Here is a 16,325-nt window from a genome sequence, read left to right on the forward strand (position 1 = left end):
CCACAGCCATCTTCTCATCTTTTATCCCGCTTGTTATTTTGGGAGTTTTTTATTTCTTTAAACAGACACCAATAGTCCGAGCCAACAACTATTCCCTTAGTTGCGTGCTCCTGCTCTCCCTATTCTTCTGTTTTCTTTGCTCTTTAGGGTTCATTGGTTACCCTCAACCTGAAAAGTGTCTTCTGCGTCAGGTGGCATTCGGGGTGGTTTTTGCCCTCTGTATCTCCTGTGTTCTGGCTAAAACCATCACTGTTGTCATTGCCTTTAATGCTACAAAACCAAACAGCAGGTTAAGAAAGTGGACTGGGATTAAGGTTTCCTTTTGTGTGATTATATTTTGTGTAATTATTCAGCTAGGCATTTGTACAGTATGGCTGCTCTTTTCTCCTCCCTTTCCAGAAATTGACAGTGACACTCAACCTGGAGTCATTATTATCAACTGTAATGAAGGATCTACCACAGCCTTTTGGTGCATGTTGGGCTATCTCGGCCTCTTGGCCTCTATCAGTTTCATTGTAGCTTTCCTGGTCAGAAGACTTCCTGATAGTTTCAATGAAGCCAAATTTATCACATTCAGTATGTTGGCTTTCCTCAGTGTCTGGGTGTCCTTTATCCCAGCCTATCTCAGTGCACGGGGCATGTATACTGTGGCAATGGAGGTCTTTGCCATTCTGACTTCAAGTTGGGCTGTGGTGATCTGTATCTTTGTGCCGAAATGTTTCCTTGTGATTTTCAAACCCAACAAGAACTCCAGAGAACATCTCATGAGCAAAGGCAGAGGTCGAAAATAGTAAAAATACTAAATACAATACAAAAGTAAATTCATTAATAACCTTAATGCTAAAAGACTGTTTGGGGGTTTATCATTTGCTCAAGGCAAATATTTGTAAATGTATTTTAATATGACTGTACCTTATTTCAAACCACAGTATATAGATGTTCTCTCTATTTTAATTTTAGCTGGGTGAAAAAATGATCGTTTATGTGCACTTTCAGAAGGAACACTACTTGTAGAGGATGTAAGGCATTCAAATTCTACTACCTTACTTGGAGTAAGACCTGTACCCTGTGGGAAGGAAGTATTCCATTGTGGCTGTAGAGTCTGAATTAGGAGGCCTCAACAGAAGTCTAAGGCATGATGTCTCAGGGAAGGAGGAGCCAGGACCAGGTATAGAGAACACCTAGAGACAAATTTATTAAAGGCTGAATTTTATTTACCCCAAAAATCTAGGGTATTTTTTAGTCAAAACTCACATTTTCGGGTTTAAAAAAAAACTTCAATATTTGTTTTTTTTTAAAAAAACTTAAATTATTTTAGATTTATCATACCCTGAACCTGGAAATACCTTAAACCTGAAAATGACCCATCTAAAACCTGTTGAGGTCATTGGCAGAGGTCCCTTGAACAATTTGAAAATGTTAATAGCCTTCATGATGTTTGGGATTTTCTCGTTGGGTTTTGCTCGAAAACTCGATTAATCCTAGCAATTCAAGGTTTTTCCCGTGGAAAACTTGATTAATTTGAGTTTTCGGGTTGTTAACCCTGAATTCACTGATTCGAGTTTTTTCAATATGAGTTTTTTCATAAATTAGAAACCATTTGAGTTGTGAGTTCATTTGAGGTATAAAAAAATCTTACAGATCTCTAAAATTTGACCTTTGATAAATAACCCCTCTAATGGGAATTTTTGGAAATGAACCCCATGCCTAAGGGGCACATTTATCAAGGGTCAAATTTCAAATTTGAAAAATTTGAAATTCAAATTCAAAAAGACAAAAAAAAAGCCAAATAGGTCAGTTTTTGATTGAATAGGCCCATTTTTGATCCAATTTGAATCATATGAATCGAAGTAACGCACATTCGAATTGAACGATTCAAAGTTTTTCCCAAAAGAAAATTACATTTTTCAAGTAGATTCTAGGAGGTCCCCCATAGGCTAAAACAGCAATTTGGCAGGTTTTAGATGGCAAATGGAAGTCAAATTTTTAAAGAGACAGAACATTATACATTTTGAAAGACAAATTTTCAAATTTTTTTCAAATTCGACTCAAATTTGGACTATTCCCTAGTCGAAGTACACAAAAATGAGCTCAAAATTATATTTTTTTTAATTCGAATTTTCACTTCAACCTTTGATATATCTGCCCCATAGGGTTCCTAATTACTGCTAGTGATAGGATAGCATCTATTCTAGCATGCTCTAGGAATGTGAGATCATTTGGGTAGATAGTATAAGCAATTATGTACTACACCAAGGAGGAGCAGCCATGTTAACTCCCCATGGAACAATGTGTAGTGTCTTCAGTGTGATAGAGCTCAGGGTAGAGTAGATTCCAACAGAAAACCTCAATGTATACCTTGCATGCTGGGGCTGAGATCTCAGATGTGAGATTAACCTAAGGAAGGCAACTGTCATATTCCGCCTGTTGTGTATTTGATGATAGAGAAGAACCTGCTTGTGTGATATGCTTGTGACATATATTGAAACCTTCCAGTGTACTACTACTATTAAAGAACCGCTGATACCCAATTTATTGAAATGTTGTTACTTGCACAGTACAAAGAGTAACATTTCTGATGCTTCACCCTTTTTTCCAACATATTGACTGGGGCTCAGCTGGACTCACATGTTTCTCTTCCATACAGGACCAACTTGACAATCCAACTACACCAATAGTAGATAATATCAGGCTGTAGAAGAATTTCATAGTAGGTGGTGTTGTAGGATGTCAGGCAGAAGACAAAACAGTTAGTAGGTAAGGAAAAAGAACATGTAGGACAGGTGAGGAAAGATATGGCAGGTGGTGAGATAAAGGAGAAGGGCAAACAAGAGAGAAGACAACATTAGACAAAAAGGGGACAATTCTCTATAGATTCCCTTCCAGTCTGCAAGGTTTCCTTACATTGCTTCTTCTTCTGCACCTCTTGTTGTTGTTCTTCTTGTCCCACCAAAAATGTAATCAAGTGGTAGATAATACATCTGTGCTGGTGGAAACTGATTTGCAAATAAAGCAAAACAAGTGCAAAACAATATATTTTATTCACGTATTCATAATTCAACATTTACATTTGTATTTCTAGAAATAAATTATCGATAAAACCATTCTGTGTTTTTTTGGTTTTTTTGGTGTAAGCAAGTCGAGTAGGGTATAACCCTGCAGGATATTTATGGTCATAAATGCTTTTGAAACAAATTTATTTAAAGGACAAGGAAAGTTCAACTAAAGAAGTAGGTAGAAATCTTGTACATTTTGTGCTTCTGTACCAGCCCAAGGTAACCACAGCCCTTTAGCAGTAAAGATCTGTGTCTCCAAAGATGCCCCAGTAGCTCCCCAACTTCTTTTCTGCTGATTCACTGCACATGCTCTGTGCTGCTGTCACTTACTGAGCTTAGGGAGCCACTCACATTATACAGTTCACATCAGGGCTGCCATCAGGGGGGGACAGGGGAGACTACTGTTCCGGGCCCAGGTGATTTGGGGAGTTAAGGGGGCCCGGCCATGCTGCACTTACTTGCAGAGTGAGCTCCCTGCCATCAGTGAGCTGCAGATTTCGGAAGGGAGGGCGGGCTGGAGTTCCGATGACTGCATCTTGCTTCCTGTACTCTGATTCACCAATAACATACAAGTCCCGGTTAAGCCGCATGAGGATTGGATGGGTGAAGTTTGAACCTCCCCTCTACTTTATCCAATCGCCATTCAGCTTTACCGGGACTTACATTTCACTGGCGAATCAGAGCACAGGAAACTGAAGATACCGGCTCCTGAGCTCCCTGGCTAAGGTAAGTGCAGTTCTCTTTTTTTTTTTTAACTTGTAGAGGCCCTGGCCAAATGTTTTTTTTTAATAACTTCAAAGTCAAAGTAAACTTTATTGTCGTGGCTCCAGCTAGTACATATCACAAAAAGGCACTTAAAAATAAAAAAACTTGTAGAGGCAATGGCCAAAAGTTTTCTTTTTAATAAATTGAAGGGCCTTGGCCAAATGTGTTTTTTAAAAACTTGTAGGGGCCCTGGCCAAATGTGTTTTTTATAATAACTGGAAGGGCCCTGGCCAAATAGGTTTTTTAATAACCTGAAGGGGCCCTGGCCAAATGTGTTTTTTAATAATTTGAAGGGGCCCTGGCCAAATGTTTTTTTTAATAACTTGAAGGGGCCTTGGCCAAATGTGTTTTTAATAACTTGTAGGGGCCCTGGCCAAATGTGTTTTTTAATAACTTGTAGAGGCCCTTGCCAAATGTTTTTTTAATAACTTGTAGGGGCCCTGGCCAAATGTTTTTTTTTTTTTAAAACTTGTAGGGGCTATGGCCTAATGTGTTTTTTTTAATAACTTGAAGGGGCCCTGGCCAAATGTGTTTTTTAAAAACTTGTAGGGGCCCTGGCCAAATGGTTTTTTTAATAACTTGTAGGGGCCCTGGCCAAATGTTTTTTTTAATAACTTGAAATGGCCTTGGCCAAATGTGTTTTTTAAAAACTTGTAGGGGCCCTGGGCAAATGTTTTTTTTAATAACTTGTAGGGGCCCTGGGCAAATGTTTTTTTAATAACTTGTAGAGGCCCTGGCCAAGTGTGTTTTTTTAATAAATTGTAGGGGCCCTGGCCATAACATTTTTTTTCTAAAACTTGTAGGGGGTCCTTGGCCACCAATTTCTTTCTTTAATTTGTAGGAGGCCCTGACCATCAAAACTGATGGGGGGCCCCTGGTCACCAAAGTTCTTTTTTTTTAACTTGTAGGTGGGCATTTAATGTTTTAACGCTTGTGTCTTGTGTGGACTTCATACTGATGGGTAAAGAAGGGGCCCTGGCCAAATGTTTTTTTTAATAACTTGTAGGGGCCCTGGCCAAATGTGTTTTTTTAATAACTTGAAGGTAATTGATTAAAACACATCTTGTTTGTCAGGAATGAGTTCATTAATTAACTTTGATAAAATTTGGAATTCTGGGAATTCGTAAGGGTTTGCCAATTTAAGTTTTCAAAAATCTACGAAGACCATCTACAAATTATCAAGAATCAATCACAAAAATAACTCAAATAAACTCTATCCAGTGTTTTTTTCTCTCACCTGACCTTGGAAAATCCAAATTTGAAATTATTCAAATGTGCAGGTTTTTTTACCGCCGTTTAATTCATGGCAAAACAAATTTTAAGTTTATTAAATCTTCCCTCTTACACTACTGGGGAAAAGTTAAAAAAAAAAAAGATTTAGTGTTTTTACTACAATTACTTTTATTAAAACCAGACAATTTTTTTCCACAATCATTTTCAAATTGATAATTTTTTTACTTTAACTCTGCCCATGAGATGTTCTCTGGAGTTCTTGTTGGGTCTGAAAATTATAATAAAACATTTTGGCACAAAGATACAGCCCACCACAGCCCAAGTGGAAGACAGAATGGCAAAGACCTCCATTGCCACAGTATACATGCCCCGTGCACTGAGATAGGCTGGGATAAAGGACACCCAGACACTGAGGAAAGCCAACATACTGAATGTGATAAATTTGGCTTCATTGAAACTGTCAGGGAGTCGTCTGGCCATGAAGGCAACAATGAAACTGATGGTGGCCAAGAGGCCAAGGTATCCCAGCATGCACCAGAAAGCTGTGGGTGACCCTTCATTGCAATTAACGATGATGATTCCAGGTTGTGTGTCAGTGTCAAGTTCATGGAAGGGAGGAGAGAAGATCAGCCACACTGTGCACACACATAACTGAATAAAAGCACAAAAAACAAGGAGGCTGTAGGACACTTTAACCCCTGTCCACTTTCTTAACCTGCTGCCTGGTTTGGTTGCATTAAAGGCAATGACAACAGTGGTGGTTTTGGCCAGAACACAGGAGATACAAAGAGCAAAAACCATCCCAAATGCCACCTGGCGCAGAAGACACTGTGTAGGTTGTGGGTAACCAATGAACCCTAAAGAGCAAAGGAAACAGAGGGACAGGGAGAGCAGGAGAAGGCAACTAAGGGAATAGTTGTTGGCTCGAACAATGGGTGTCTGTTTATAATGAATAAAAATTCCCAAAATTATAATTGTCATGAGAGAAGAGATGGTGGCAATAGCTGTTAGACTGTACCCCAGAGGTTCTTCATAGGAGAGAAACTCTGTAATTCTTGGTGTACACGTGTCCTGTTGTAGATTAGGCCACTTGTCCCAGGAACATAGTAGACATTCCACAGCGTCTGCAGGAAAAGTTCACACTAAATTCTTTATGTAAATAATGTGTTTTCCATGATGTTAAACTGACTTTAACTTACCTGTTTGGCTTGAAATCTGTCCTAGTGGACACCGCACACACTCATAGCAGCATGGAGGCTTTTCTGGCACTATAACCTTATGAAAACCAGGGGGACAACTTGGGCTGCATTTGGAAAGAGGGACCTATAGAAAGTGTAAGAGGACCATATACTGAAATAGTGTCGATATTACTGTATTCTCATTATCTTCATTAGCAATCCATTCTGGATATATACATACTGTACCAAATAAATGAGGTTGGTCTATAAATGCTTGAGATCACTTTATATATTTTAAATATAATACAATTCAATTGATTGCATTCCATAGGTCATGAAAAAAACATGGAAATACCTCCCATTGGTATAATTAGGGTTTAAAGTGTCTTATGCAAGTGATGTTATGTGTCTTGCATGTACATAAAGTATATTCAGGGATTTTACTTTTCCTATTGCCGCTTTTGGCCTCCTTAACTTCCAATGTCTACACAGAGGTTCCCCACTGCAATGACCTTTGAGGGCCTTTGTTTATATCTGTAATTTGTAACAGGCTAAGGTAGCCAAGCTTACAGGCCATTTAATGTGAGATTTGAGGTTAATGCTTATTTGCTGACCCCCAGTATCCATGAGACTATAGAAGGATGACTGTTACCCCAATATATAAATTTATCCTTGTTATTAGTTGAGGGCCAAGCTTGAAGGTCAGTTAGGGTGAGATTTGGGGCGATTGCTTATTTGCAGCCCTGGTAATACAGCAGCATAACTGTAACCCCAATGTTTATATAACTGTAACCTTGTTATGAGCTAAGTGGGCCCAGTCTGAAGGTCAGTTAGGGGGAGATTTGGGGTGAGTGTTTATTTGTGCCCTGGGTACCCCTGGAACTATAGCAGAGTGACTGTTACCCCTATGTTTCTATATATCTGTAACCTTGTTATGAGCTAAGGGGGCCCAGCCTGAAGGTCAGTTAGGGGGAGATTTGGGGTGAGTGCTTATTTGTACCCTGGGTACCCCTGGAACTATAGCAGGGTGACTGTTACCCCAATGTTTCTATATATCTGTAACCTTGTTATGAGCTAAGTGGGCCCAGTCTGAAGGCCAGTTAGTGGGAGATTTGGGGTGAGTGCTTATTTGTGCCCTGGGTACCCCTGGAACTATAGCAGGGTGACTGTTACCCCAATGTTTCTATATATCTGTAACCTTGTTATGAGCTAAGTGGGTCCAGTCTGAAGGTCAGTTAGTGGGAGATTTGGGGTGAGTGCTTATTTGTGCCCTGGGTACCCCTGGAACTATAGCAGGGTGACTGTTACCCCAATGTTTCTATATATCTGTAACCTTGTTATGAGCTAAGTGGGCCCAGTCTGAAGGCCAGTTAGTGGGAGATTTGGGGTGAGTGCTTATTTGTGCCCTGGGTACCCCTGGAACTATAGCAGGGTGACTGTTACCCCAATGTTTCTATATATCTGTAACCTTGTTATGAGCTAAGGAGGTCCAGTCTGAAGGTCAGTTAGTGGGAGATTTAGGGTGAATGATTATTTGTACCCTGGGTACCCCTGGAACTATAACAAGGTGACTGTTACCCCAATGTTTCTATATATCTGTAACCTTGTTATGAGCTAAGGGGGCCCAGCCTGAAGGCCAGATTTGGGGTGGGTGTTTATTTGTGTCCTGGGTACCACTGGAACAATAGCATTGTGACTGTTACCCCAATGTTTATATATTTCTGTAGCCTTGTAATGAGCTAAGGGGGCCCAGTCTGAAGGCCATTTAGGGGGAGATTTGGGGTGAGTGTTGGGTACCCTTTGAACTATAGCAGAGTTACTGTTACCCATATATATATACCAGCTCCACTAATTCATTACCATACCTGAGTATCACTGTTGGTCCATGTGATAGCAGCACTGTCAGCTTTCAGCGTCTTCCCATCGGGGGCATTCAGGTCATAACTCCCAACATTAAACTGCTCCAGTTTACCCTTAGAACCCAGACGCCAATTCACAATGTCGTAGACTGCTGGGGGGTTTCCTTTTGCATCAAAAAATATTTCTCTACCATCTTTGGACTTGAAGTTTACATTTTTCATATGGTGGAGAAGCTGTATAGTAAAAATATATATAACAATAGATCCCAGCTGTTTAATTCTGCCTTGAACCAAAAATTGTAAAAACTATACAATGGCATATCTTATTCTTGGATCATATGTTAAAATCAATGTTTCATAGTTATACGTTGGCCCACAAATATATTTTGAATGAATAGAATAAACTCTAAATACTATAAATAATAATAAAAGGCAATGGTGAGCCCTTTCATTGATTAAAAAAAAGAAATATCTGCTTACATGCCAAGGAAGAAATGTTGTGATGTTAGCGCAGATGGTATGATACAGTGGTCCTGTTCCTGTACAATGGAGCAAACTATGAAGGGCCCATGCAATGGCATAAACAGCTGTATATACATTGAGAGATACTCTTTGGTCTTCTGCAGTAAGTACACTCTCCAGCTTTTCATTTCCTGTACACAGTGTTGTAGCTTCCTCAATCAGTTCCTCCTTACTGATCCATTTGCATGAGAACGTTTGCTCCCAAAATTCCCAGATGAATGAATCATTAGGATATTTGGATGGGTGGAGGCTGTGAAGATACTTGGTAAATGTTGTCATTTGTCTACTATGTATGGCAAAACCAATGGTGCCCACTAAAACAGTTTGAAAGCGTTCTTCAGAGAGTAGTGTAGAAGCTGCCCAAGCTTCACTGGCCACCCAGATATTTCCAGTCACATTCTGTCTAAACAGTTCTTCAACCACAATAACAAAATCAGAATCAGAAGCTATTACTACCACAACTTTTGTGGTTGATTCTCTAATCACTTGGGCAAGGTGAGGAGCATTCCGATCCGGCTGACCCGTCAATATATTCTCAGAGAAGGCCACACAAGCTCCAGAATTCATTAGCTCCTGCTTTACAATCTGAAGTCCAAACTGACCATAGTCATCATCATTGGCCAAGAGGCCAACCCAAGACCAACCAAAATAGGAGACCAACTGGGCTAGACCTCTCATTTGATATTCATCACTAGGAATGGTCCGAAAAAAGGAAGGAAACAGGTCCCGTTCACTTAGAATAGGACTGGTTGCCAAATAACTGATCTATGAGAATAGAATGAACAAAGAGAAGAAAAGAAAGCTATATGGGTACACCAGAACCTCAGTGAAAAAAAAAATAGCATTTATGGCTGTTATGAACTCATGACTAGAGAGGGGAGAATCTGACATTTTTCGCTTTACGCATTTTGAGGCTCAACAATTTTTTTCACCCATTGGAGTCTATGGGCATCATTTTTGTGGCAAAATTTGTCTCATCACTACTTATGCATGTGAATGCATGTGAGGAACATAACCTATCTATAGATACAGGTTGGCATTATATCTGTTTAAGAGGATCCTGCTCTTACATACCTGTGGGTATTGGTACAATCCAAGTATTTGGGAGATGAGAATGGAACGAGTTGACCCACAGTCTCCAATAATACCAGCAATTGGTGGCCCTTGGTGGCACTGATAATTAGGGGTAATTTCTTGGCTTTGAGAGAGCATCCATAAAGCCCCTTTTGCTGCTCCCCGCAATGTAGTACATGTATCAAAAGCTTGAAAGCCCAAAGTAATGTTGGGAAGAAGTTCTGGATCTGCATTAATTTCGTCTACAGCAAATATAAAGGCCTGCATACTCTGGTAATACTCCACGCCAAACCTGGTATGAAGGCAAAAATTCAATGAAGAAATTCAGTGGCTCAAACGCCCACACACTTAGGAGTTAGAACATGGGAATGATTAGTCTCACCCCTCAGAGACACCTACCTGTAATGGTCACCCTCAGGGGAAACTCCACAATGATAACACTAGCCTAGGTCCTTTTTAAATCTATTGTCCCTACACTTGGGCAGGTGTTTCCTTGGAAAATTAACCCCATGCTACTAAGATAGAAATTGCTATGCAGTGTCTTTACCTCATTTATATGTTACGTATTCCCCAACTTTTCTGAGGATACTGATCTCCTAAGGGTCCCAAGCTTGATGCTGGGGTCAAAGATACCAGGTTCCCAGCAAATCCACCCCCAGGTACTATGTGAAGGCAAAAGAGTGGTCCACCCTGGGCCAATTGTTGAAACTTTCCTTCTACAGGACATAGGTAACAAGACTTTTTGAGCAGTAAGGGGGAATTATCAGTTTGGGCCCCCACTTAATCCAACATTGTGGTTCCTTAACAGCACATTTATTCAAAGACTGAAATGCAATGCTAAACAAATGTTTAACTCAAATTAGGAGGTGAGGAGGCCCCAAATAAGGCAAGAAACAACAAACTGAGGATGTTCAACTTGTAGGTTCCTTATAGCCCAAGACCCTGGGATAATTGCAACCTATAACCTATTCCCTAGTTCACCCTTGGGCACGACACCTAACATACTATTTAGTTTATTCTGTAGGTGGAAAAAATCATTTTTGAAGGGATCCACATTTTTCCTAATGGTATAAGTTTGTTATCAGAGCTGCTCAGTTCTGTTGTCTAAACAAGGCCCCTGATGGTCTGTTGTGGTGAACTTTAGATAATACATATTCATCAACCGCCCCTGAAAGCCCCTATCACATTCAAACAAATTCTACTTAGCACATAGTGCACTGACAAGACCCCAGTATAAAAGACAGCAATGCTACCTAATACACCACTGTGATACATCAGGGACACCATGATACTTACGTCTGACATTGTAGCTCTGGGGGCTTGGTTGAGAAATCAATGGTATCGTACATTCGGTCTAAATGAATGGGGAAGGTTCCTCCTATAACAATATCTCCTGGGTGGCTCAGATAGCCGGTGATGCTCTCGCCGGGCAGGCTGCAGCCCATACTGCAATCCAAAGAAGAGCAAACTTGTATGGTTATTGAGAATAAGATCCATGCATTGGAGAGGACAAAATAGCTGAATCTGTGGAACATCTCCATTATACAGAGGAGCATCACTAGGGCACCAAACAGCCTCTCGCTGAGCGTATCAATGGCAAACACAGATGCTGGTTCATGCATATCTGGCTCCTTGGGTAAGATTTATACACTGTGTTGGAGGCCAAATGGGACTGCAGAATGTAATTATTTCTGATTATATTAAGTGCTCAAGGGGAAACATAGTGCTGTAAATAAGAGCTAGATGGGATTCTCTCTAGAGGAAGTGAATTAAATGTTTGGGAAGGCAAATATAGACTGGATTGTTCTTATTGGTGATGGTGGGGCACAAACAAAGTCCAATACAAATGACAAGCGGTTCTCCAGCTGTTTTTTTAACTACAATTCCGAGCATCCTCCTAAATACTGGCAGGTTAGACAGCTGAAGACTGCAGGTTAGACAGCCCTGATATATTTATTATATATATTTATATACTATTTATTTTTCTTCCTCTCTAGAAACAGCATTTGGGGTGAGGGTTTCCTGAAGGAGTGGTTGTCCCTCATAACACCCTACTAACTCCAAAAGAAAGCATTCACACTCCAGCATGCATAGAGTGCCTACCTCCTAGTGATCAGACAAACCTGGGAACCCTCCTTGGCTGATACAGGGAAACCTTGGTTTGTTTAGTTACTTAGCAAAATACAGGCTGATCCACTAACCCATCTCTGGGTGGGAAAAGTGAATACACAGTTCAGTACCTGCCACAAAGTCCATCCCAACAGCTCCCATTAACCCAGGTAGCACTACCTTCCCATAAGTACCAATCTTTGGCAAAAGATAAACTGGGCCAGCAATGGACCTCTTCAGTATATAGTTATGTAGTTAAGTTGGGTTGAAAAAAGACCAAAGATCATTATGGGAACAATGCCTTAGAGCAGGGCAACAACCCCCCCCCCCTTACATGAGGAATAATGAACTATTTTTGTATATTATAAGGATATCAGGAGTCTTACTCATCAAGGGACTCCAATGTGTCTTGTAATATCCTTATACTTCATAGTAAGGATTTATTATTTCTTAAAAGACACAAAATGGGTCCTTTACAACATTCAGGGGCACAATTGCTCGAGGACTATGAGGTTCAAGCTCAGGCTCCTTACTGTTCATCTAAGGAGAACTTGCGCTCTGAGGTCTGATGCTCTATGCAGTAAGGATAGTGCTCCCATTGATACTGGGCCAGTATCTAGTAGAATTAAGTGAAAGAATTAAGTGAAAGACAAAGGCAACTGGACATTTAGGGGCAGATTTATCAAGGGTCGAAGTGAAAATTTGAATTTTCGAATTTGCATTTTCAAGTTTTTTTATGCCCAAAACTGTCAAATTCAACTAGGGAATTGTTAAAATTTGATTCGAGTTTTTAAAAAAATTAGATTTTTCAGATTTAACATACACTGGCCCATTAAGAACTCAAATTCAACTAATTGCCACATAAAACCTGCCGAATTGCTGTTTTAGCCTATGGAAGACGTCCTGGGATCAATTTGGAGTTGTTCCTGACATTCGAGTTTTTTTGCACAGAAAGAATTTGAATCGAGTTTTCAGTTCCATACTATTCACCCGACCGAAAAATTCCCCCGACTTTGAAAAATTTGATTTTTTTAATACATTTCCTACCACTTCAGTTGAACTTCACTTGGATGAGTGGCGAAACATTTTTAAGAAAAAAATAGGGGGCAGATTTATTAAGGGTCGAATTTTGAGTTCATGGGAGTTTTAACTCCCATGAACTCGAAAATTGACCCTTGATAAATCTGCCCTTTACAGTTTTTTTTTTCTAGAAAAGGTTTCACCACTCATCCAAGTGGCTTCTTCAGTTCACATCACATCACTAAGTGTGAATTGTTACGAAGCCGCCAGAGTAAGAATGTCAAAGTGGCATTGTAGGCTGATGACAAGCGGTGTCGCAGGCCCTGTTCAGGGATGGTTTTTCCACTGTGACTTAAATGACCCTTTTCTCACCTCTTTCAAACTTTCTTTCCTCTCTATAAAAAATGTCCACATTCTTGTCCTCAAAGGAATGCTCCTTTGCCTTGAGATGTAGATAGACTTCTATCTAGTCCTGATGAGTTATCCCTTCTATATTGGGCCATTCTCTTACAAATCATTTGTTTTGACTCCCCAATGTATAGATTGGAGTACTCTTCACTACACTGGACAGGATAGACCACATTGCTCTTCATGTTCTTTGGTTTTGGGTCTTTAGGGTGCACCAACTTCTGTTTTAGGGTGTTGTTGGGTTTGAGCTATCTTCCATAACCCTGGATTCCCTCACTTGCTAAACACCATCCAACCCCTTCGTATACCTACAGTATCTAATGTATCAGCTTGTACCACTGATTCAGGGAAAGAATTCCACATCTTTGCAGCTCTCACTTCACTTCTGAATATTTAGGCGGAACCTTCTTACTAGGACAAAATTTTGAATGTGATCCCATAACAAGCCTTAAAATAATTTGCCCACCACATATGTTAAATTTACTGGCCTATAATTGCCAGGCTGAGATCGTAATCCCTTAATAAATATTGGAATAACATCATCACCATTCAAGATCAAAGTGAATCTGAGAAAATCAGAAATAGGGGAGGATCTAAAACTGAACTAAGCTCTCATAGAACCTGGGGGTGTATGTCATCTGGCCCTGGCACCTTGTTTACATTAATTTTTATTAAAGTTTTATGAATCATATCCTGAATCAGCCACTGACTAGACTGAGCAGAGCCAACTGTGCAGCTATGAAGTGAGCCTGGGAACACTGACTCCTCTATTGTATACACTGAAGAAAATAACTGATTTAGCACATTTGCCTTTTCTGTATCTGTTACCATTATTTAAAGGAGCAACAATCTAAACCTGCATCGTTTTACTATTAATATACTTGAAAACCTTTTTGGGGATAGACTTAGCCCCAGCCACAATATGATCTTCATTTCCTCTCTTTGCCTTTCGGATTGTTGTTTTACAACATTTATTATAGTGTTTACAGTATATTCATTAAATGCAGCCTCTGTCCCAAAAGACTTGTAGTTTTTAAATGCCTTTCTCTTCTTTTCTCCTAAGTTTCTCCGATGTCCTGGCCACATAAGGGATGACTATGTTACTTCTCGACAAATACAAGAGGTCCACTGCACTCAACCCATTGTCAATATATTTAAGACAGAGACATTTTGTGCATACAGCTACTAAAAAATGCCTTACCCTTTAAACAAAACAGGGATTGTTTGCCCATATATTGCAATATATTTAAAGGATAAGTAAACCTTTAAAATAAGTGAATGTAAAATTGAAGAGGGGGTTATTCTAAGGACTTTTGCAATTTACATTCATTATTTATTTATTTTTAATTCCGAGATATTAAAGGATGCACGTACTGTTAATATGAATGAATTTTGTTACAACAGCGCCACCTGCTGGTCATTTTCGAACCTGTCTGACCAGCAAGTAGTCAAGGAAGAAGTTGTCAGGAGAAAGAAAGAGGCTGCTCTGAGCAGAAGAACATCAGAGCAGCCTCTTTCTTTCTCCTGACAACTTCCTTGACTACTTGCTGGTCAGACTGGTGGGGAAATGACCAGCAGGTGGCGCTGTTGTAACACAATTCATTCATATTAACAGTACGTGTATCCCTTAATATCTTGGAATTAAAAAAATTTTAGTAGCTGTATGCACAAAATGTCTCAATGTCTTAAATATATTGATAATGGGTTGAGTGCAGAGGACTCTTGTATTTGTCTATATGTATTTTGTGGTCACAGCCTCATTGCACCCCTGCCTAATGGTTTTAAAAAATAGTGGTGAGCACAACTTTCCCTTGTTTGTTATAGTTATACAGGAGCAGTGACCAGCTCCATGTTGTAGCTCCCACCTTCCCAGCTATAGTCAGGTGATCCCACTGGTGTCTAATAAAAGGGCAGCTATGTTTGGGAGTTTTACTTTGAAAGCAGCGAGTAAGTTGCAGGTAAAACTTATTCCCTTTGTAAAATGTATAATGAAGCAATAGAACTCTTAATGAATCAGATGAAAATTAAGCGTAGGACTGGCCAGATATGGGATGAGTGTGACGTAGTTGTTCAGCTTAAATATATTGCAATATATGGACAAACAATCCCTGTTTTGTTTAACCCTTTAAGTGCCAGCAGAATTTCACATTTTGGTTACGCGAAATGCCAGCCGTTTTTAAGCATTTTGTGCTCTCTCACTTTAGGGGCATTTTCTGAGGGGAAACCTATAGTTTACCTAGGAAAACTATACATTGTTTTTTTCGGTAGAAACTGAGCTTTCTAAATCTGCCTGAGTTTTCATGTATTTCCACCTGTGCAAAAAAATTTATAGTGCTAAATAACAAAAAAAAATGAAAAATTACCATTTTTCATTGTATATCAATTTATACCAGAAAAATATTTCATTTTACAGATGAAAATCCAACTGATTTGGAAAGCCTTATGTCTCTCGAACGTGCCAATACCAGATATGTATAGTTTTAGGGAGATTTAGGATTTCTGTACAGCAAAAACTCCCGGCAGTATATTACTGAATTTTGAAAGCACTAAGGCAGAAAACGGCATGCTTTAGATTCCAAGGCAAAAAATCCTGAAACCATAGGTTTACCCCAGAAAACCATACATTTTTGAAAAGTACACATTCTGCCGATTACAAAATGGGTAACTATGTCTCTCTACTCCCAACTACCAAACAGAAAAGCTTGTCTGAACATAGCGGTTTTTCAAAATAAAATTCAAAATTTTGAAAAATCATTTCAAAGGTTTTATTTTGCTGCTCCGCATATCCCAAACTATATTACGTACCAAGAAAAAGCACCTGAAATATGATTGCCAGGGGTCCACTGAACAGTTTGATATCCATTATGCATAGGTTTACCAAAGTATCTGGCATTTAGAGACACAAATATGAAGTTAGCGCATCCAAATTGTTCAGGACTTTACTTCAGCTACTGAGAAATCAACACATTGACTGCATTTTTTTGTGGGGTAAAAACACAGAAATATATGTTTACCCCCCAAACCCATATATTTTTGGAAAGAACACATTCTACAGAATCTAAAATGGGTACCCATGCCTTTCTGCTCCAAACTACTGAGTC

General features: G+C 39.6%; 1 protein-coding gene across 1 annotated transcript; it reads right to left on the reverse strand.

The window, feature by feature from the left end:
- Positions 1–349: 349 nt before the first annotated feature.
- On the reverse strand, positions 350–13,230 carry LOC108710444. The gene is made up of 9 exons (XM_041585680.1): positions 13,189–13,230; positions 12,330–12,412; positions 10,984–11,133; positions 9,688–9,979; positions 8,725–9,378; positions 8,098–8,205; positions 6,254–6,377; positions 5,291–6,178; positions 350–384 (listed from the first exon to the last, which is right to left on the reverse strand). The coding sequence occupies exons 1-9, from the start codon at positions 13,228–13,230 to the stop codon at positions 350–352; spliced, it is 2,376 nt and encodes a 791-aa protein (XP_041441614.1).
- Positions 13,231–16,325: the final 3,095 nt, after the last annotated feature.

This window comes from Xenopus laevis, chromosome 3L (genome assembly GCF_017654675.1).
Source record: "Xenopus laevis strain J_2021 chromosome 3L, Xenopus_laevis_v10.1, whole genome shotgun sequence".
NCBI classification, from domain to species: domain Eukaryota; kingdom Metazoa; phylum Chordata; class Amphibia; order Anura; family Pipidae; genus Xenopus; species Xenopus laevis.

Coding starts and splice junctions, on each gene's coding strand:
- LOC108710444 (XM_041585680.1), bottom strand. CDS start 13,230: ATGTGGACATTTTTTATAGAGAGGAAAGAAAGTTTGAAAGAG. Junction 9,379..9,687: donor GATTGTACCAATACCCACAG/GTATGTAAGAGC, acceptor CTATTCTCATAG/ATCAGTTATTTGGCAACCAG. Junction 6,179..6,253: donor ACAGATTTCAAGCCAAACAG/GTAAGTTAAAGT, acceptor CTTTTCCTGCAG/ACGCTGTGGAATGTCTACTA.